The sequence below is a fragment of the Idiotropiscis lumnitzeri genome, chromosome 9, assembly GCF_059441095.1.
Source record: "Idiotropiscis lumnitzeri isolate Australia: NSW breed Sydney's pygmy pipehorse chromosome 9, RoL_Ilum_1.0, whole genome shotgun sequence".
Lineage (NCBI taxonomy): Eukaryota > Metazoa > Chordata > Actinopteri > Syngnathiformes > Syngnathidae > Idiotropiscis > Idiotropiscis lumnitzeri.
In genome coordinates this window covers 21823368-21847632 of record NC_142399.1, presented here as the reverse complement: position 1 = coordinate 21847632, position 24265 = coordinate 21823368, and the positions used below count along the sequence as shown (strand labels likewise).

General features: G+C 39.8%; 2 protein-coding genes and 1 pseudogene across 2 annotated transcripts in view; 2 read left to right on the top strand and 1 right to left on the bottom strand.

The window, feature by feature from the left end:
• The window catches only part of hnrnpll (heterogeneous nuclear ribonucleoprotein L like), an 80371-nt gene that overhangs the window by 18604 nt on the left and 37502 nt on the right, over positions 1 to 24265 (bottom strand). The window contains exons 7-9 of the mRNA XM_088304119.1: positions 21412 to 21484; positions 7236 to 7307; positions 6626 to 6837 (exon numbers count right to left, since the gene is read on the bottom strand). Of these exons, the coding sequence (XP_088160245.1) occupies positions 6626 to 6837; positions 7236 to 7307; positions 21412 to 21484 (357 nt within the window). The remainder of the gene's footprint in view (positions 1 to 6625; positions 6838 to 7235; positions 7308 to 21411; positions 21485 to 24265) is intronic.
• Positions 336 to 1154, top strand: LOC148331433 (uncharacterized). Its single transcript, XM_088305266.1, has one exon. The coding sequence runs from the start codon at positions 336 to 338 to the stop codon at positions 1152 to 1154; it is 819 nt and encodes a 272-aa protein (XP_088161392.1).
• On the top strand, positions 3179 to 5578 carry LOC148331432 (uncharacterized; annotated as a pseudogene).

Here is a 24265-nt window from a genome sequence, read left to right as displayed (position 1 = left end):
CAGGGACTGCAGTTTATAGATAACTGGCCTTCTTTCTGGGGCCGACCCGACCTGCTGAAGATGGACGGCCTTCACCCTAACTGAGAAGGCGCCATCACTCTTTCTAGAAACAGAATATTGTTTGAGCCTTCCATGACTATTCATATTAGAGCAGGTCGGGTTGCAGGCGAATAGTGAGCCTGTAAGGAAGGGTATGGAGTCTGTAAGGCTAGAGCTAAGTAGCGCTATGCTAGACTTAGACAACACACATAGCTTTTCTTCTAGATTTGAGCGCTACGCATCATACGCTGTTACATCACATACTGATATAATTTCTACTGAGGTGGCAATACATGATGGGTTTAAGCATTCCTCCTCGGTCGGTTTTATCGACGGACGACAAGCCGTTCTCTCACAATAATAGCACTCGAAAGCTGGTAAATAACTATCGGATTCCGACCGTCGGAAATTCTTGCCGCGTTTATAGTTGCTCGAGGTACAATCCGGGACATAGGCAAGGCAATCTCCTTAATATTATGACCAGGAGTCCTGTTGCGCGGAATAACTTAGATAGACCTATTTTATTGAAACTCGTTTTTTTAAATATTAGATCGCTTCCATCGAAAGCCTTGTTAGTTAATGACCTTATTAGAGACCATAATCTTAACATGATTGGTCTTTGCGAGACCTGGTTAAAACCGAATCAGTTTTTACCGCTAAATGAGGCTTCACCTCCAAACTGCGTGAGCTCGCATGTTGCGCACCCTCAAAAGAAAGTCGGGGGTGTAGCCCTCATTTCCGAATCTAATCTAAAACTTAGTCCTCGTCCTAGCAATTCCTTTAAAACATTTGAAGTTCTCATTATGCGATCCACAGCCGCGCTGCCGTTTTATCTTGCCGTTCTTTACCGTCCGCCTGGCTCTTACTCAGGCTTTTTAGATGAATTTTCTGAATTTGTAGCTGATTCAGTAACTCATGCGGATAATATACTTATAATGGGCAACTTCAACATTCATATGAATCTCCCGTCTGAACCACTTACCGTGGCATTGTGGACAATAATTGATATGTTTGGTTTCACGCAAATAATAGATGAAGCAACGCATACAAATGGTAACACGTTAGATTTGGTATTAACCCGAGGCTTAGCATCCTCAAAAATAATTGTATACTAGTATACTAGTGCTATATCTGACCATTACTTTATCAATTTGAAGTCTTGGCTCATTGTCATCGTTCTGACCATAATCAAAGCTATAGCAGCCGCAACATTAGCTCCTCAACCACCGCTGCGCTCTCTGAGCTACTCCCTTTAGCAACTGCTTTGTTTCCTAATTATATTGGTACGATTGATGATCTCACAAACAACTTTAATGTTGCTTTGTTAAATGCGCTTGACTCCGTCGCACCTTTAAAAACTAAGACCCGTCCAAAGAGGCTTACTCTGTGGTTTACAGAGGAAACACGCATACTGAAAGCTTGTAGGAAGCTTGAGCGCAAACTTGAGGTCTTCCGTCAGGTATGGTGCGATAGTTTACTAATTTACAAGGAAGCGCTTAATCTAGCCAAAACTAATTATTATTCAAGATTAATTGTCTTACATAAAAACAACCCAAAATATTTATTTGATACCGTAGCAATGCTAACGCAACAGCAACCAACCTCGGATAGCTCTTCCTATTCAGCCCAGGATTTCATGCAATTCTTTACTCAGAAGATTGAGTGTATTCGTGATGAGATTAAAGACACTGTTCTTAAAATTCAGTTGAATTCCGCGATAAATGGTGTTAATAGGGACGTTAGGGCTGATAACTGTCCGCTCTTGAAAGCCGAACAAAATTGGTTAGTGCGGCAAAACCGACAACTTGTGTGCTCGATCCACTTACTGGCAAACTAATTAAAGAACTGTTTACGACCCTAGGACCGTCTGTTTTAAATATAATGAATCTATCGCTTACCACGGGTATAGTACCAGCAGCTTTTAGGACCGCCGTTATCCGACCGCTACTTAAGCAACCAAACCTCGACCCAGAGAGTCTGAACAACTATAGGCCGGTTTCAAATCTTTAGTTTATTGCAAAAATTCTTGAAAACGTTGTAGCGCAACAACTTAATGGACATATGACTGCTAATAATCAATTTGAACCTTTCTAATCGGGTTTTAGAGCCGACCACTCTACTGAGACGGCCCTTGCTAAAGTTACTAATGATCTTCTCATAGCTATGGATGCCGACACCTCATCAATATTACTCTTACTCGATCTTAGCGCCGCTTTTGACACCGTTGATCATAACATATTATTAAAAAGCCTTGAAACGTGTGTTGGCATTTCAGGTTCAGCGCTTTCTTGGTTTAATTCGTATCTGTCGGAGAGGACGCACCGTGTAATTCATGGCAATGCGACTTCTGATCTTTGTAAGATCACATGTGGAGTTCCGCAGGGATCGGTACTTGGCCCTCTATTGTTTAGCATCTACATGCTACCGCTTGGTGATATTATACGGAAATATAACATTAGTTTTCACTGATGATACGCAATTATACATGCCGTTGGATATAACGAATCTGTCATGATCCGTCTGTTCTTTGTCCAGCAGAGGGCGTCCCCTCCGCGTGCTCCCCGCCGCGCGTCACCGGGCAGACGCGCCCAGCCACGCAGCTGATGCTCATCCCCTGCTGATTAATGGGACTACTTAAGCCGTCGCCGAGGATCGCTCGGCGTCGGATAATTTTCCTGCAATGCTCATGATCATAGTTACTGCTCACGTTTGCTCCATGTTGTTCCGTGTCTTGTTTTGCTCGCTCATAGTACTTTTCTGTTCAGCTACTTTTCGGCTCGCCCTTGGTTCTCGCGTTCGTTATTTGGACTCTTCCTTCCCTTCTGTGTTAAGACCATTCTCGTTTTGTAGTTTATCCTTGCTTGGCAAGCGCTTTAAGTTTAACCTCGTTTTGATTTCCTGGCGCGACTCGGTCCGCCAGCGTTTTCTGTTCTCGTCGCTCGCGGCGTTTGTAATTATAAATATATATCTAAATCTATATTGTTCCCTAGATCATGCCCTAGTGAAAGTATGGATTGATTGTTCTCTGTCGGCCCCAATAAACATCTGGTCTGAAACTCCTCTTGTTGTCAGCGTTTGTGGAGTTCACTCTTCGCTTCCGGCCTCGGCCGGACAGCGACCCCAACAGAATTATCCGACCATGAACTCCGCTGACCGCGAAAGGATTTTTTCGGCCGTGGCCAGTCAGGGACATATGGTAGGGCAGCAGGGTTCCGAGCTCGCCTCCCTGCGCGACGCGGTTGGACATTTGGTCCAGCGCCTCGACGAGTATGACACTCGCTTAGGCCCCCTGTTCGTTCCCGGTGCAGCCCCGGTCGCCGCCGCGACCGGCGCGCCGTTCCCGGTACTTGCCGCCAGGGAACCCAACCTGCCTCACCCCGCCCGGTACGGCGGGGAGCCCGGACTATGCGGCCCCTTCGTGCACCACTGCAGACTGATTTTTGACCAGCACAACACCCTGGTTTCGTCAGCAACCGGGCGGTCCCCCTTCATGACGGCGTACGGCTACCAGCCACCACTGTTCCCGACCCAGGTGGGGGCTACGGAGGTACCGTCGGTCCAGCACCACCTCAAGAGGGCTCACCGGGTGTGGAGGGAGACCAGGGCGGCGCTCTCCCGCACCACGCAACCGGCAGATCGCGGACCGTCGCCGGCGACCGGCACCCGCCTACCAGGCCGGGGATCAAGTCTGGCTGTCGACCCGGGACCTCAACCTCGCAGCCTCTTCCCAGAAACTGGGCCCGAGATTCGTGGGCCCGTTCGAGATCGAGGCCATCATCAACCCGGTCTCCGTTCGCCTGAAGCTGCCTCCCGCCATGAAAATTCACCCGGTGTTCCACGTCTCCCTGATCAAGCCGGCACCTACCTGCTCCATGGTTCCCCCATCCGCCCCACCTCCTCCTCCTGAGATCATCGACGGTGGCCCAGCGTACAAGGTTCGGGAGATTCTGGACTCCAGGCGCAGGGGAAGGGGCTTCCAGTACTTGGTCGACTGGGAAGGCTACGGTCCGGAGGAGCGGCAGTGGGTCCCCCGCTCCTGGATCCTGAGTCCATCTCTCATCCACGACTTCCACATCACTCATCCGTCAAAACCAGGTGGGCCGCAGAGAGGCGTCCGTTAGAGGGGGGGTACTGTCATGATCCGTCTGTTCTTTGTCCAGCAGAGGGCGTCCCCTCCGCGTGCTCCCCGCCGCGCGTCACCGGGCAGACGCGCCCAGCCACGCAGCTGATGCTCATCCCCTGCTGATTAATGGGACTACTTAAGCCGTCGCCGAGGATCGCTCGGCGTCGGATAATTTTACTGCAATGCTCATGATCATAGTTACTGCTCACGTTTTCTCCATGTTGTTCCGTGTCTTGTTTTGCTCGCTCATAGTACTTTTCTGTTCAGCTACTTTTCGGCTCGCCCTTGGTTCTCGGTTTCGTTATTTGGACTCTTCCTTCCCTTCTGTGGTAAGACCATTCTCGTTTTGTAGTTTATCCTTGCTTGGCAAGCGCTTTAAGTTTAACCTCGTTTTGATTTCCTGGCGCGACTCGGTCCGCCAGCGTTTTCTGTTCTCATCGCTCGCAATTATAAATATATATCTAAATCTATATTGTTCCCTAGTCCATGCCCTAGTGAAAGTATGGATTGATTGTTCTCTGTCGGCCCCAATAAACATCTGGTCTGAAACTCCTCTTGTTGTCAGCGTTTGTGGAGTTCACTCTTCGCTTCCGGCCTCGGCCGGACAACGACCCCAACAGAATCCGCGTGATTGCTATAAATTAGAGGCATGCCTTGCCGAAATTAAACAATGGATGTCTTTCAATTTTAACTTTAACTCAGATAAAACCGAGATGCTCATCATTGGACCAGCGCGTCATCGGTACCTTTTCAAAGACACCACTCTGAGTATCGATAAATGTAATATTGCCCAAAGGGATTCAACAAAAAATCTCGGTGTTATATTTGACGCAACTATGTCGTTTCAAATGCACATTAAAAATATTACTAGAACTGTGTTTTTTCATCTGCGTAACATTGCTAAAATTCGCCCAATTCTATCAACTTGTGACGCAGAAATCTTAATCCATGCGTTTGTTACGTCTCGCCTCGACTATTGTAACGTTTTGCTCTCGGGTCTCCCCATGTCAAGTATTAAAAGTCTGCAGTTAGTTCAAAATGCAGCAGCTAGACTCTTGACTAGGACGAGAAAGTTTGATCATATTACTAGCCAATTTGCGTTGGCTTCCGGTCCACTTGAGATGTGATTTTAAAGTTCTGCTACTTACCTATAAAATATTGTACGGCTTAGCACCTTCATATCTCGTTGACCTTGTGGTACCATATGTTCCGTCCCGAAACCTTCGCTCACAAAATGCTGATCTTTTAGTGATCCCGCGAGCCAAAAAGAAGTCCGCAGGTTCTAGAGCGTTCTCTATTCGGGCACCAATGCTCTGGAATGCACTACCCTCAGGGATTAGAGGCGCCACCTCAGTAGAAATGTTCAAAACACTATTAAAGACGCATTTATACTCTTGTGGATTTAGTTGAACTATTTGTTGGTTTACTGCCGCTTTTTTTTTTTTTTGATTAAGGGCTATACAAATAAAATTGACTTGACTTGATATTTTCCTGATTAAAAAAAATACATACATAAACAATACATAAATTGAGCTTGTTGAAAAATGGCCCAATTTTGTTCAGCACTTTTTTACTGTGTTTATGCAAGAGAGCCCTTTGCACTGGAAAAAAATATATAGTATATGGTAATTTGGTTGTTTTCTTCAAATCATTAGTCATTTAGTTATCATATTGGCTATTTTATACATGTCATCTGGTATGCATGTACAGTATTTTGTCCATATTTTGTTGTGTTTTCATGCTGGTTTTGCAGATCTCACCAGTAGCAAAAGCAAAACAAAGCAGCCAAACCACTGAGCAACCCACTCTACCAACACAGCCAATCCCACTCAGCAAAACCAACGTTGCACTGCTGATAGCTCTTAACAATAGCTACCCGCTAGCTGGTCACCAGCTATGACCAGCTCTTAGCAGGGCCCAGACCAGCTGAGCGACTGTGGCTCAGTTTGTAGAGCGGGTTGTTCAGTGCCTAAAGGTTCGGCTGTTCGAAGCCTGGCAATTTTGATTTGCCTTAGATGCTGGTCTTACTGTTGACACCAGAAAGACCAGCAAGACACCACAACAAAACCATGCTGGCCTATGCTGTTTTTCTTCCAGCAAGGTGGTTAGGAAGTGCATGGTCCTATGTGGTTGCCCATCCTTGATACAGGTGTGAGAAGAAAGAAGAAACATTTGTGTAACCTCCAAAATCATGACAAAGTATGACAGCAGCATGGCACAATAAATAAATAAGTAAAAAATGTCACAAAAATAATTGATAGGTGTGAACAAGATGGTAGCACAGTAGTGGTAAGATGTTGCACATCTGACATAAGCAGTTCATCAATTATCATTGAGTCATGAGTGTGGCTACCACCGTTTTGCTTCTTTACAGTCCGATCTTTCTTTCAGCCATTTCGGGACCACAAAGATCGAAATTTTCCAAAAATAAATTAAGTCTAAGAGAATAAGACACACACCTACCTTTTCAATGTTGCCGTACAAACAGAACAGGTTGAAGATACGGGTGCAGTTCATCTTGGACGGATGGAGGCCACTCACCATGGCAACCGAGCTGGGGGCGTATGAAGGGTAGGATGCCTGGGGGAGAGGGTAGGACACTATATCTGGAACATCCACCGAGGTCAATTTGTACCTGCTGCTGCCAGGCATAGGCAACAGAGAGCGGTGTGACCCTGAAGAAAAAGAAATCAAGATTTATTTATAGAGCACTTTGCATACACAGAAATGCAACTCAAAATGCAATCACAATTCTGCTAATTTTATCTCACAAATTTTGAACTAAAACAAAATTCAATTGGACAAATTGACAAACACCCATGAAATAAAAGTCAAAAGAAACAAATGAATATTGACGATTAATTATATTAATTTCAATGGATTACACAGTATAGACAGCTTTTGGAAATGTTGTCATTACATTTCAACAAAGTATGAAAAATATAGTGATTCTTTAATCCATGTTTAAGAGACTGACCTCATTAGCTTCAGCAATTTTAATTTTTTAAAAGTATAATAAACCCACAAACAAAACGTTAATTATGATGAGTTGACATGTGTTTTACAATCTTACCATAATTGTTGTCGCTGGATGACGATGGGTGCTCACCTAAAATGGCCTGCCTTTGTCGACCCTTTCCATGATCTGAAAGGCATGTGCACACACACGGTACAGCTCTTAAAAATCAATTTCAGAACAAAGGTACTACTCATACAACAAAAAAATAAACTACTGACTGAGTCAAAAGGTCAAAAGCACCAACTGATTAAGGCAGTTGGGATAAGCTCAATTTGCACCAAAACTATACTGAGGAAGAATACATTCATCTATCCATCCCTCCATTATCAGTCGCTTATCCGGGTTTGAGTCACGGAGGCCGCAGCATCTGCAGGGAATCTCAGACTACCCTCTCCCCAGCCACGTCTTCCACTCGTCTGGAGGGATCCACAGATGTTCCCAGGCCAGCCAGGAGACATGAACATTCCAGCGTGTCCTGGGTTGCCCTCGAGGCCTCTTGCCGGTGGGATATGCCCGGAACACCTCACCAGGGAGGCATCCGGGAGGCATCCTAATTAGATGCCGGAGCCATCTCATTTGGCTCCTCTTAAAGTGGAGGAGCAGCAGACTGAGCTTCTCACCCTATCTCCAGACACCCTGTGGAGGAAAATCATTTTGGTCACAGCTCGTGACCATATGTGAGGGTCGACCATAGATCGACCGGTAAATCAAGAGCTTCACCTTTCGGCTCAGCTCTCGCTACACCAAATGGACGGATTCAGAATCACTGCGGACGCTGCACCGATCCGCCTCTCGATCTCCCGCTCCATCCTCCCTCACCCTTGAACAAGACATCAAGATACTTGAACTCCTCCACTTGGGACAGGATCTTATTCCCGACTCAGAGAGAACTTTCAACCCTTTTCCAACTGAGGAGCACGGTTTCAGATTTGGAGGTGTTGATTTTTATCCCCACACTTGGCTGGAAACTGCTCCAGTCAGAGTTGGAGATCATGGCTTGAAGAAGCCAACAGGACCCCATCATGTGTAAAGCAGAGTTTGTAATACTGAGGCCACCAAACCAAAACCGTTCAATGCACTGTAATCGGGCAGTAGGCGGGGTACACCCTGAACTGGTTGCCAGCCAATCGCAGGGCACACATAGACGAACAACCATCCGCGCTCACACTCATACGTAGGGGCAATTTAAAGCGTCCAATAAACCTGCAATGCATGTTTTTTTTTTTTGGAGGGGGGGGTGTGGGAGGAAACCGGAGTACCCGGAGGAAACTCACGCAGGCACGGTGAGAACAAACTCCATAGAGAAGGCCGCACCCAGAATCAAACCCACGATCTCTGTACTGTGAGGCCATCATGCTAACCAGTCGTTCTGGTACAATATAATAAATAATTTAATTAAATATATCAATTAAATTAATTCAATATTAAATAATTAAATATAAAATAAATATTAAATTAAATAAAACACATTATGTTGCAGTTCTGCAAGGTAAGGGTAGTTTTGTGCAAGAGTTCAGCATGGAGATGGCTCTCGGAAATAAACTGTTTTTCCGTCTGTTCATCTTTGTTTGGATGCACCTGTAGCGCCTGCCAGAGAGCAACAGGTTGAAGAGTTGTGAGCTCAGGTGAGTTTTGTCTTTGATGATCTTGTGAGCTCTGCAGAGGCACCAGATAGTGTAGATGTCCAACAGGGACGATGGTGTTCTTGTCGCGGGCCAGGCTGCAGTCATAGGTGTAGAGAGCGTACAGGAGAGGGCTCAGCACGCATCCTTGAGGGGAACTGGTGCCCAACGTTTGGGTCGAATATGTGTAGGGGCAGAGCATCACAGTGTGGGGTCTGTTGGTCAAAATTCCTTGATCCAGATGTGTGTGAGCGCGGGGAGGCCAATAATTTCCAGTTTGGTGATGAGGATTTCTGGGATAATTTTATTAAATTACGAGCTATAGTCCACAAAGAGAATCCTGGCATAGCTCTGCTGTCGTTGGCCCAGCACAACATACAGAGCTGTGTCGATGGTGTCCTCAGTGGATCTGTTAGCCTATACTGGCAGTGGTCGAGTGTGGGAGGAAGGCAGTCTCTGATGAGCTGGAGGACCAGTCTCTCAAAGCACTTCATGATGACTGGTGTGAGAGCAACAGGACGGTAGTCATTCATGTGGGTTGTGGGTGACTTTATGGGAACAAGAATGATGGTGGAAGTTTTCAAGCAGGAGGGGATGACTGCTTGAGCCAGGGAGAGGTCGAAGACCCTGCAAAAAACATGTGATAGCTGTTGGGCACATGCTCTGAGGACTTTGCCTGGTATTCCGTCGGGGCTAGTGGGTTCCCTGAATTTTACTGCCAGAGCACATGCCTTACATCGTGTTCCTCTAAAGTTTAGAGGAACACGATGGGGTTCATAAGGGGTCTCAAACTCACGGCCCGCGGGCCGCCCCCGCCTTATTATGAATGTTTAATGTTCGTGCGGCCCGCAAATTTGATATGACTGTCACTTTACAGTGTAATTAAAGCTTTATAACTACAGAAGTAGGCCTACTCATCCCAGAACTATGGTTTATGCTTAGGATCTCTGCTATTTGACAAGATTTTGATTTGATTGACAGGAGACCCATGCGCGAACAGGATGTGCAGTCTGACGGAGCTTTGCATCAGCACTAGCACAGACGGGGACTAATTATAAAACGTAGGATTACCTGGTCACAGTGGATAAAATTGAACCGGGGATTATTGTTGGGCACATCTTCAGCTTTAAAACGAGGGTAGGATTGTAATTTCTTTTTCGATGTTTTAGTAGGGGTTTGATTGATGAATGTTCCACTCATGTTCAGGACAATTCATGTTCAGAAGAAGATTAAAGAACTGTTAATACAGACATTTGACTCATTATTATTATTATTATTTATTACTGATTAATTTTCTTATTAATTCCTTATTTATTTTGAAATCTTATTTTGTGTTAAAAAATAAAAATAAAGACATTTGAGAAGATTAGATTTTTTTGATTTTTTTCTTGCGGAAAACCTGATGCGGCCCAGCCTCACCCAGAGTCTGCCTCTAGTGGCCCCCAGGTAAATTTAGTTTGAGACCCCTGCTCTAAAGTGAGTGGGAGGTGTTGAGGCATGGAGTGCGGGGTGTGGCGTTTGGGTGAGTCAAAGCGCGCAGAGAAGCAGTTTAGCTTCTCCACCAGCAACACCGTCAGATCTACTGGTGTTATGAAATTCCTCAAAGCCATCCGAAAGTTATTTAGCATGACTTCACGGAACTCCTCCCACACCCGGATTTTTGCCTCAGTGATCGCCGAAGCTATATTCCGCTTGGCCAGCTGGTATCTCACAGGCCAAAAAGTCTCTTTTTTTACGATGACACATCCCTCACCACAGGTGCGTCCCAGCAAGTTCAAGGATTACCGCCATGACAGATACCAAGCACCTTATAACCGCAGCACAGATTGGCTGCCTCAAAAATCTACCTCACACACTAGTTCGGGCTCCTTCCCTGCCAGGGTGGCATTCCATTTACCAATAATTTAGTTCTGCTGTCAGGGATCAGACTGCCAAGGTCGCTGCCTTTTTCCACTGCCCAGCTTACAGGGACATATCTCTACGACAGGACCGGGAAAGTTTCTGGAGCGATCAGGCATCAGCAATGTAGACTGCTTCCAAAAACAACAATCTGCGCCAGCTCTTCAACCTCCTCCACAAAGGGAAAGCAGGGCCCCACCAGCACTTGCTCTTCATCAAGGACAAAGCAGGCAGTATCCTTTCCACTGAAACTGAATGCATCAATCGCTGGAAGGAGCACTTCAGCGCGCTCCTAAATCACCCCCCTGTCTGAAATCCCCACTTTCGCCAGACATTCCTCCATCAATCCGGACTGCCCAATCAACCCGTCTCAGCAGCTGAAGTCAAGGTAGCCATGATGAAACTCAAGAATTGTAAACGGCCTGTGTACCATCACAGCAGAGATGCTGAAGGCCGGCACAACATCCTGTGGCTTACGAAAATTATCAACCATGTGTGGGTCTCTGAGTCACTGCTCGATGACTCGAGGCGGGGGAGCTTCCTCCCATTCTGGAAACACAAGGGAGATCAGCTGACTTGCAGCAACCATAGAGGCATCACGCTCCTTTCCATCCCCAGTAAACTATTAACTCGCATCCTACTCACCCGAGCTCTGCCACCAGAAGCAGACGCCGCTAAGAACAAGCGTGATTTATGCCAAATTGCTCCACCACAGACCACATCTTTGCCCTCTGTCTTCTAATAGAAAAGGCCTGGGAATTCAGACAAGACCGCTCCTATTCATCGCCTTTATTGACCTCAAAGCTGCCTTTGACACTGTAGACCACAGGTCCCTCTGGAACATCATGAAATTAATTTACAGAAGAATTACATATTTGAATTATATTTATTTTCTGCTAGAATCATTCATGAATGGATTGACTGAATATTTAGAGTCTTCAAAGATTTATTGTACACAAAGCAGAATTCTAAGATGTTCCCAAGATATGGCACTCCTAAATAACTTCTTCCCTTCTTAATTTGACTGAAGAGATTGTCGACAAGTGCCTTCGGCATCGACAAATGCCTTCGCCGTCTACATGAGTCTGTGTGAGTGGTCTGGCTTCAGTTTGCAGAAGATAAAGGCCTTGCACACTTTCTGTCTTACTCTCTTTTCTTCCTCCTCTGGCCATATGCCGGCAGCTGGGACCTCTCCGGGTTCATCTGTTCAACGTATCCGCCACGTTTCCTTTTTTTTTTCAAGAATCTTTTTCTTCCTTTGGCCTGCCTACCTAACTCTACTGTCTTGCACTACAAAGATCTCTTGCTCATCAAAGCGTCTCTCAATGAGTGCTGGAGAGTATGTAGCAAGAACAAATGTTTCTTTTTTACTGACAACTTCTTCCTTCCATCCCCCTTCTTTTTCTTTATAATTTTCAATTAACATATAAAACAATCTAATTCTCTATATTACAAACAACTGACACAAACAAACCGGACAAAAACAGATCAAGCTTACTAGATAAAGGCAAAAGCAAACAAACAAACAAGCAAAAAGACAAACAAAAACACAAAAGGAAAACAAGTGCACGTCAGTCTTATTATAACTATATTTCGGACAGCAAAAGTTATTTAGAATAGCAAAAGTTATTCTGATATATAAAAGTGGAGATAAACATCAACTCACAAACTACAGACCAATATCATTGTTGCCATAGTTCTCAAAAAATCTTGAAAAACTTTTCTCAAACAGACTTGACAACTTTATCAAAAAGCGTAATCTTTTAAGTGAGAATCCATACAGATTCAGAGAAAAAAGATCTACCTCAATGGCAGTAATGGAACTTGTCGAAGATAGTGCTACTAGTATAGATTTAAAAAAATGTAATCATGGGATTTTCATTGACTTAAAAAAGCTTTTGACACCATAGATCATAATATATTAATGGATACATTTTAGAAATATTGTATAAGAGGTTTGGCATAAAATATTGATAAAAAGTTACCTAGATGATAGAAATCAGTACGAACAATTAAACAACATAAAGTTGAACCTGTAGAAAATAACTCACGGGGTTCCCCAAGGGTCTGTGCTTGGTCCCAAATTATTCATACTATATATTAATGATATCTGCTGTTGCTCTAAAGCACTTTAAAAAATCCTATTTGCTGATGATACAACATTATATTGCTCTGGAGAAAATCTCGAGCAGCTTCTGATTACTGTGAAAAATGAATTAAAATTGTTAAAAAAGTGGTTTGATGCAAATAAATTGTCCTTGAGCCTGAATAAGACAAACTTCATAATCTTTGGTAACAGTCAAATTAAACACCAGGTCCAGATTATTGTCGATTCTATGGAAATAGAAAGAGTAAATGAAATTACATTTCTTGTCGTTGTTATAGATGCAAAATTTGGCTGGAAATCACAAATACAAAACATAAAAGGTTAAGTATCTGAAACTGTAGGTATCCTATATAAAATCAAGAACCTCCTAAAAAACGTTACACGTTATATTGTTCATTATTACGACCACGCCTCACCTATTGCATGGAGATATGGGGAAATAAATATAAAACAAATACACTGCCTATCTATAAACTTAAAAAAAGAGCTATACGTATTATCAACCATTCATGTTATCAAGAACCATCTAATCCTTTTTTACCAAATCAAACACCCTTAAATTTTATGACATAGTCAAATTTAAAACTGCTCAAATAATGTACAAAGCATACAACAAGAAACTCTGCCACGGTATTAATTAAATGTGTGTCTATGTCAAATGTGTCAATCTATGAAATAATTATGATAATGAATTGAGAAGGTGTGAATCACTTGTGGTGTTCAAAAGATTTAAAAATATAGTGCTACAAAATTATATAAATCAGGTATAAATATGAACATTTATACACACATTTAGTAATAATATGAACCTGGTACAGAAGTATATTTTTATTATAGCATAATTCTTTATATATAAATTATTTACCAGTGTAACTATATAATTACCGCATTTTTACAAAAGACGCGCTGTATCAAAGGCCGCAGGACCAGTTGAGGGTGCTATTTCTGTATTTAATACTTATACTGGGCTGGTATTTCTGTATTTAATACTTATACTGGGCGCGCCGCACTACGAGGCGCATGCTAGCTGGCGCATGCTATATATATATATATATATATATATATATGTATATATATACGTATATATATATATATATATATATACATACATATATATATATACATACATATATACATACATATATATATACATATATATATACATATACATATATATATATACATACATATATACATATACATACATAAATATATATATATACATATACATATATATATACATATACATATATACATATACATACATATATACATATACATACATAAATATATATATATATACATATATATACATACATATATACATACATATATATATATACATATGTATATACATATATATATATACATATATATATATATACATACATATATACATACATATATATATATATACATACATATATACATACATACATATATATACATATACATATATATACATGTGTGTATATATGTATATGTATATATATACACATATATATATATATACATGTATAATATATATATATATATATACACATATAATGTATAATGTATAATATATATATATATATATAATGTATTATATATATATATTATGTATTATATATATATATATATATATATAATGTATAATATATACATATATATAATGTATAATGTATATATATATACATATAATGTATATATATATAAATATATATAATGTATAATGTATATATATATACATATAATGTATATATATATAAATATATATATATATACATATAATGTATATATATACATATAATGTATATATATATAATGTATATATATAATGTATAATATATAATGTATAATATATATATATATATATATATATAATGTATAAAATATATATATAATGTATATATATGTATAATGTATAAAATATATATATAATGTATATATATATATAATGTATAATATATATATATATATATAATATATAATGTATAATATATATATATAATATATATATAATATATATAATGTATAATATGTATATATATATATATATATATATATATAATGTATAATATATATATATAATGTATAATATATATATATATAATGTATAATATATATATATATATATAATGTATAATATATATATATATATATATAAAATAGAGAGAGAGGGGGAGAGAGAGAGTGAGGATTTTTTGTACAATGTATGTAGATGTAGCCAATCTCTGTGGCAGCTTTCGCTTTTCAAGTAAGTTGTCTGAAAAATGACTGCTCTCCTGACAACTGGCTTTTTAATTCCTTCACCTTTCTCTTCCTCAGCTCGCTTTTCGGCGGAAAGTCGGTGTCATATTTTCCATGAACAGTCTGAAAATCCCGCTCCACATTTTCTTTCTTTGGTATTCCAATGGTAGACTGGCAGATGAGGCAAACGCACGTCAAAAATGTCATTGTGAAAAACAACTCCTCCTCCCAATCCGTATTAAAGAGATACGTTTTTGTCTTCTTACTTGGTCCAGCACCCCCATTCATGTTTATACCCCCCTTGAGTTCAAGAGAACAAAACGAGGGCTTAAAATTGGTGGTAACCAACTCGCTAGCTTGTTAGTTGTGCTGCACTTAGCACCGTTGTTTGCGCATGCGTCGTGACCTATGTGTCACAAAAAAAAAAAAAATCAGGTGTCATCTGACTGGGTGCCCTGTATCAATCACATGACGGATAATGATAGGCTGACGTCTATTTTTTAATGTCATGCGATCTATCCATACGACCTTTGCAATCGACTGGTCGACGTAATGAGCTCCCCTGGGATAAAGACTTGCGTTTTTTCTGCTTCTGGGTCTAAATACTGATCCTCACACAACCCATAATACGTGCAGTATTAAAAGACGCAGTCTCACTTATGGGTGCTATTTTTTGTATTTGACACTTACATACCATGCACCGTATTATTGGGCGCTGAGTATTAACATAAGTTGACTCTGACTGACAAGACGATATTTACCCTTCTCTATGTCCTTACTCAATTGATGGATGATTTAACAGGACTGCCCACCGTGCAATGGCTGGACAATCACCAACCTAATAGAAAAACTTTACACCAAAGATAAACTGAAGGCTTATAAAGTATTAGAAACCTATGACTACATCAGACGCTATACAATTGAAATATAAGGTTAACGTGAGCAAGCTGTGAGCATTATCGTCTCCAGAATATAAAAATAACCCCCCAAATAATGACTGACTTAATGTAATTTCAGCCACAACTAAGTCCAGCCCATATCAGTTTCCAGGCGGGAACTGATATGTACAGTACATTTCATGATAGTACACTTTGTTAAATCTTAGCTAATATGAAGTGTGCGCTGCAAACACTAGCGTGGTGGATGAAACTTATAGACCCTTCGGCCTCACTGTGCGCGTGACTTTTACGTTGTTTTTCACACGCGCCCTTCCCCGTTTATCGTCCGCACGCTGTTCTCAGTCACGCCTGCCTTTCCTCTGTATAAGCAGCGTCTTGGCAGGGAATGATTCAAGTCAGTCAAGCGGAGTGCTCGTCAAAGTCATAACATTTACAGATTTTGGAACTCTATGCACACATAAGGTCCACTGCTTTATAAGGCACCCTGTCCAGTTTGGAGAACATTTAACAGCGCCTTATGGTCAGGAAAATACGGTAGATATCAATCAAGATCTGTTAATCAGAAGCACCTTAATTGGCCAAGTATGTATAATACAAAAGGAATTTGATTCCGGTGCTATGAGCTACACTAGTATTCCAATAACCAGCAACTGCGATAAACAAAAACAACATACTGTATGAGTATAGAAAGTCCTTCTGTGATGTAAGGGTACCATTGTGCAGTAGTACCACCCAATGACAGCCACATAACAATGTGGACATTCGTCGTGCAGAGATAGTCAAATTGTTGCATCACTTTCAAGTGACCAGTGGCAGTACTTGTTATGCAACTTTAGGTTAGCAATTATGGAGAAAGTCCTTGATACCTTTAAAGTGTCTAGTGCTGTGGAATATTGATTGACAGTTGTTATCCCAGTGCGCGCCGGCTGCATCGCGCCGTCCGGGCAGGGACCAGCCCAAGAGCGTGGCGTCAGGGGTCCGCGGCGATGGCGGCAGCCCACCTGACCCGTTTTGAAACACGGACCAAGGAGTCTAACACAAGCGCGAGTCGGATGGCCAGAACAAAACCCCAACCTGAAAAATTTGTAGAGAGCTGAAGCTGCAATGATCCCTGCGGTAATAATGCTCCACAGCGGTGTTTAAAATTGGCAAACATTTGCATAGTGCCTCTGTAGAATTAGAGTCAACTGTTCGGGGAGTTAATGGTGAGAGGGAAGAAGCTGTTTGAATGTCTGCTAGTTTTGCTCTGCATGTTCGATACCGCCTGCTTGAGTGGAGGAACTGAAGGAGGTTGTGGTCAGGATGTATAGGGGTCCAGGAGAATTGTCCATGCCCTTGTCTTAGTTCTTGAAGTGTGCAAATCCTCAAAAGTGATTCAGGGGTTAAGAATTCCTGGATGCCATGTTTGCCATGTGTTCCTTTGCAATGAGGTGGTGTCTTTTGTTGGCTTTTGAATTGACCACCTTGCAATAGAATTTTTAGTCTTTAGTCTTCCCTGTGTTTTATGACCATGAAAATGGGTCTATTACAAATTAAAATCCCAAACTATTCTGCTCAAAGCAAATACCAAAATGCAATAATTTCTATGAATGACATTATTTCACAAGGGTAAAATCCCAACGGAACTCTACGATGATGATGGTAACAAATCGACAGAATATTAGAAATAATTATGACTTGGTGGAAAAGGTCAAGTAAAGTACAGAGGAGGTGATGAAGACAAACTAATGCAAAAGACTGTACCTGTTTAGCATCAGACAGCAATCTTTTTCTCCCTCAGCAAGCAAGAACATCAACCTGCATTACACCATCACTTTAGCCATCAAGCAGAGTAAGCCATTGAAGCTTTGTGACATCATCACACAGAAATAGTACATTTGTTTTATTCTATTGTAAGGCATTCACACAGGTGACACGTGTGCTAATGTGAATAGTTGTATGAACAAGGGTGAACATATATTCAGAATGTATTGGTATGGGATCATTCACACTAGACACTTTACACTTGCCAATGTGACACAAATACATCCTGTGAATTGGTTTACTAAAAGACATTAATGCTTTTCCTGCCATATAGTGACAATATTAATTTATGTATTAACCAGAGCTGGCAAGTTATATAAATTCACTTCCACAAAAATTCTTTAATTTTTCTATACACTGTACTTTGTCAAGAACATTACTAAGGGACAGTTATTGCAGTGTATTTTGTTAAAGGATAAAAAGAATCCTGCGTTATTGTTCAAAAACAAAAAACAATTTGAATTGGAAAATCAAGTTTGATCGATCTCACTCTCTCTGTCATTCTTTTCTTTTCTGTGAAATATGAAAATAATAATAATAATACTGTTATTTAATGGCGCGTATTGTCATTTGTCCAATTGGAGGTGCCAAAGCTTGACATCATCGCCACCGCACATCTCTGGCTTTGAGGCAGACAATTTGCATTTTGATTGCGAACAGCCAATCAGAATAACCACTGTGACACATACTGCAATTGATCAAATTCTTTACAATTCATTCACTGCTTTTTTGCTTAGATTTATTCCCACTTGTATTTTTGAATATATATTTTGTATTTCATTTTATGAAACCATTTGATTGGTGTCACAAACAATAACCTCTCTATTAAGGAGGCTGATCATCGTGTAAATAAAAACGAAACGATTCAAAGAGAGTTAAATCGGTCAATCTACTCAATTTCACCGTGTTACGTTCTCATGGAGTCAAGGAACTCTGTTTGTGACGTTTGCTTCAAGTCATATTTTACCGGGTAAATGAAGAGGTAAGCTGCACTTCCTTTCAGATTACTTGAGAAAATACATGTTGAGGACCCAAAATTTGTAACGTGTTACCAGACTCAATAACTTATGACCAAAATTTTTTTAGTTACTCATTATATTACTTGGCCAAAATGTAACATATTGATGTACCGTCTTACTTTTGTAACGCGTTACCCCAACACTACTAAACATGAACTTTACATTTTTAGTATTTAAAATTTATAATTTAGGCTGTATGTTGTGTCAAAGCAATAAAATGTGAATTGAAAATATAGTTTCTGCGAGTATTTCTCTTGAATACAGTCCAGTTGAAATTGAGTGGAATATGAAATTTACTTGGCTAGTCAATTTACCATGTACGTCCCTAAATTTTCTTCCAGCGCTCCTATAATGTTAAGTTAGGGTCTATTGTGCTCCTAGAAATAAAAGGTAGACTGGAGATCTGACATATATTGGAAATTATGTCTATAATTGCCAGCAATTCCACCGAGCAAATGACGCCATTCAAGAGTGCTGTCTGAAGGGATATTATTAATACATGGTTGCAGGTATTTAGTCACATATTTCCTGGAGAACGCACCTCATTACCGAAACCAATATTTACAATGACTAGACCCAACACACTGCAGCTCGGGCAAAGATGTCAACATCTAAGACAAAGCGCTTTTCTTGCGCTGACTTTATTTTTACATTTTTGATTGAAAGATGACTCAACAAATTGTTACAGCCATCATGTGCTATTTTGTACAGACACAATTTTTTTCTATTGAAAATGGTGATTTTCTTGCACTGACCCCCTTTTTTTTCTACCATTCTGATTGAAGCAAGTGCAGCTTTTGGGAAGTGTTACTTTATTGCCAACCTCTTGTCAACTATTTTCATTGAGAAATCGTTATTATTCACGCAATAATTTGTTTGTTTTATTGGCTTTCCTTGTGTGAAGTTTGTTGATGTAAAAATATATATATTGAAGGTCTATAACAGGCGTGGTTAAACTACGGCCCAGGGGCCACATGCAGCCTGTTTTAATCCGGCCCGCCGAATTTGAAAAAAATTAAATGAATAAAACTAGTTGTGTTTTATTTTCTAAATACTGTGGTTTTGCAAATACATATATATTGTTGTAACACTTTTGTTCACTTTTATTTCAAATTAAATGTATTTTTTTTCTCCTATGAGGTAGTGTTACCAAAACACTCCATCCATCTGCTCCTGGTCCGGCCCCTCTGTCAAATTTTAGAACCCATTGTGGCCCACCAATCAAAAAGTTTGCCTACCCCTTGTCTACAATAATAAACTCATGACTGTGTGAAAGCCACAGGTCTAAGATCTCAAATTCTTCTGCTACAGGGACTGAGATAGCAATTATTTTGTAGCCGTTTGAATTTCAGGCTTTTAGGGGGTAATTCTAAATTCGCCCATGAGTTTTAGAGGGATGTTTCACCAGGCGCTTTTCACCTTAATTCATAAATTAAAATTGTTCTGTCCTACATCTGAAACGTCTTGGTGCCCCTCAATTATGTACAGTTCACATCGGCACTTACAGACTTTAACAAGTCTTCTACGATGAATGCACTCTGCTCGCAGTGATAAGATGTTATTTATTGATAATGCATTTTTGCGCTATTCATTTTTTGTAGGAAACCTAAATAAACTATCTTTAAAGGAGACATATTGTACATTCTTTCTTTTTTATCAGGTGTCTTTTTTCTAGGACCCAAGCATTGTTTGGTCAAAAAACACAAACAAAAACAAAATCTAATAAACTAAACTTTTTGAGACTCACTGAAATCAACATGTTTTAGGGGTGTGGTCATGTCCCATGCTAATGTGTCACTGATCGTCCCACTCTCCCGATTGTTGAGTGTGCCAACCCAAAAACAAGTTTGGTTACTATGATAACTAGGGGCAGAGACAGAGGGTGGCAGTTTCAATTGTATTTTCGCTCTGGCAGGCAACTCTTCATCAAGTATTTGCCAATTACCAAGAATGCGGAGCTGTATATGTGGTACATCTGCCACCCTTAGTGAGTAATGTCACAATTAAACAAAATTTAGAAGGCTTTGCTCACGGACATTTTTGGAAATGCGCAGCTCACAAAAGATTTACTTGGCAGTGTAATTTCATAACACAAATGAGTGCAGGTTGGACACCGATATTTGCTTTTGAAAGCAGGGGAGGTCAAACTGAGGCTCTTTGGTCACAGGATGCATTTTAATCAACTTGTTCCTTGCTGTAATACATAGAAAACAGAAAACAGCGCAAACAAAAATCCCAGTTGGACAGAAGTTGTTGCTGCTTGGGGATTAAGGCCTCCTGAGCATTTTAAAGCAGTAGCTGTTTGGAGGTGGGAATGACTGAGATCCATGTCCTTTTCTGCAACTTTTTCTTTTTCGCTGATGGAGGAGGGAATGAGTGAAGAGAGCTTTTGTGTAAAGTCAGTCTGATGTCCATACTCCTTTCGCTTCTATTTTCTTCCATCTACCAGGGTGGTAGATGTGCAGGCTTGTGAGATTGGTGATGAAGAAAAGCAATAAACGAGTCTTGGCTTGTGGCTTGAGTTCATTTGATGTGATTTCTGTCATACTTTTCTAAGAAATAAGTCTTAGAAATAGCACGGGACTGCAATCTTGGGATTGAGTCAAAAGATAAAAATGGAATAACAGACAGAAAAAGAAAGTGTCTTACCCCGTCTGACCAGGTACGGCTTAGTGTAGTCCCAGCTTTCACTGTCATTCTTTATCACATTCAGACGTGTGGGCTGTGGACACAAAAACAAAACAGAAATGGAAAAGTGTGTCTAACATTGGTATTGTATTTTTCATAGAGGTTTTTAACAGAGATTATTGTTCAGAGAATGTTATGATTCATTAAAGATCAAGGGTATATCTATCTATATATATATATATATATCTATATATATATCTATATATATCTATATAGATATATATATATATATATCTATATAGATATATATATATATTGAAGGATTTTATTACGATTACTGGCATTATTGTAAACACATACGGGACAGAATGTAGATAATTAAAGTTAGCAGGTTCATATTTACTGAATATTTTAAACATCGACGAAACAAGAAGCCTTTTTCAAATGAAACAAGAAGCACGGGTCACAAGAATTACTGGGATTGTAGTCCTGATGTTCACTGATTTATTATATTATTCTCATATGCTAAATTTATAGTACTAGTTTAAATGTGTGAACTTTATTGAAATTCTCAGTAGTGAGAATAGATTTGCGCACATAGCATTTCCATGAGCTGCCCTCACATTCACAGCACTTCATGGACAAATACGACGAAGCACATTCTCCACATTTGCTGAAGCGATGCTAACATACCAAATTGGGCACTGGAGGACTCACACAGACGCTATCAAAACAAAAACACATTCCGAAAGACATAACAATTGGAGATCGGAGCACATGCACATACGCATACACACACAGACATATACATACACCTGCACATACACGTGCGTGCACACAGACACGGATACATACACCTGCACATACACGCGCACATTCACACACCTACACACACATACACTTGCACATACACACGCCCACATGCACACCGACAAGATTACAGAAGAATGCCAGCGGAGAGAGAGACGGAGGGACGGCCCGCCGGAGAAGGCCAGCCTTGGCGTGCCAGTCTACGGGACCAGACGGGAATCGACCATCATCAACTATCCAGACGATGACTAACCTGGGGAGGACCTTCCCTTGGACATGGACCCATGCCGTGGGAGGGAGCGAGGACGACCGATTCAACCGATTCAACCTACATTACCCTTGACATAAAAAAAACCTATAAAAACTGAAGCTGGGCTGAAAGATGGCGCGCATTTTTCGACTGTGCTCGCCGAGTGCAGTTTTCTCGTGAGATTAAGAAAAAAGCTGCCCAGATATTTGTCTTTGTGCTATTTCCTGAACTGCAGAAATTGAAGAAACTAAATATCGGAACTCTAATCAGTTGTTGAGTCTTTATTTGACCCTTTTCTTCTTGAGCACAAAAAAACGAACACGCATTGGAGTAAGTTTGGCTTTTAAAAAGGTTGATTTACAAACTACTTCTCATTTCCACAGTGACTCGACTCCAACAATATCTATATAGATATATATCTATCTATATATATATATATATATATATATATATATATATATACATATATATGTATAGATATATATCTATCTAGATAGATATATATCTATCTAGATAGATATATATCTATCTAGATAGATATCTCTTTCCCTCCCTCTCCCTCCCCCTCTCTATATCTCTCTCTCTCTCTCTCTCTGGATAGAGATATATCTATCTAGATAGATATATATCTATCTAGATAGATATATATATATATATCTATCTCTATAGATCTATCTATCTCTATCTATTTCTATAGATCTATCTATACAGATGTATATATCTATCTATCTATACAGATGTATATATCTATCTATCTATCTATACAGATGTATATATCTATCTATCTATACAGATGTATATATCTATCTATCTATACAGATGTATATATCTATCTATCTATACATATACATATATATCTATATCCATATCTTTCTATATATCTCTATATCTATCTCTCTATCTTTCTATATATATATATATATATATATATATATATAGATCTATCTATTTCTTTAGATCTATCTATCTCTATCTATTTCTATATATCTATCTATACAGATGTATATATCTATCTATCTATCTATACAGATGTATATATCCATCTATCTATACAGATGTATATATCTAGCTATCTATACAGATGTATATATCTATCTATCTATACAGATGTATATATCTATCTATCTATACAGATGTATATATCTATCTATCTATACAGATGTATATATCTATCTATCTATACAGATGTATATATCTATCTATCTATACAAATATATCTATATCCATATCTATCTATATATCTCTATATCTATCTCTCTATCTTTCTATATATATATATATATATATATATATATATATAGATGAATAGATCTAGATAGATAGATCTAGATAGATATCTCTAGATAAATATAGATCTATATCTATCTATCTATATATATATATATCAATATCTATATATCTTTATAGATAGATATATCTATATATATATATCTATATCCATAGAAAATAGAAATAGAAATAGAAATCCCTTTATTGTCATTGTACTCAAGTGTGCAACGAGATTAGAGGGCTCCCCTCTCCAGTGCAATACAACAATAATACAGACAAATATATAAATTAGATAAATAAAGAAGACAGTGCAATGGAATTCAGTACTGAATAGGGCATATAGAAACACATCACAATGCTGTTTTGCGAGGTTAGGGTGGTCTCGTGTGTGTGTGAGAGTTCAGTATGGAGATGGCTCTCGGAAAGAAACTGTTTCTCAGTCTATTGGTCCTTGATTTGATGCATCTGTAGCGCCTGCCAGAGGGCAACAGGTCGAACAGGTGTGAGTTTGGGTGGGTATTGTCATTGACGATGTTGAGAGCCCTT

What these genes read in the sequence shown, in the direction of transcription:
- LOC148331433 (XM_088305266.1), top strand. Translation starts at nt 336, where the DNA reads ATGGGTTTAAGCATTCCTCCTCGGTCGGTTTTATCGACGGACGACAAG.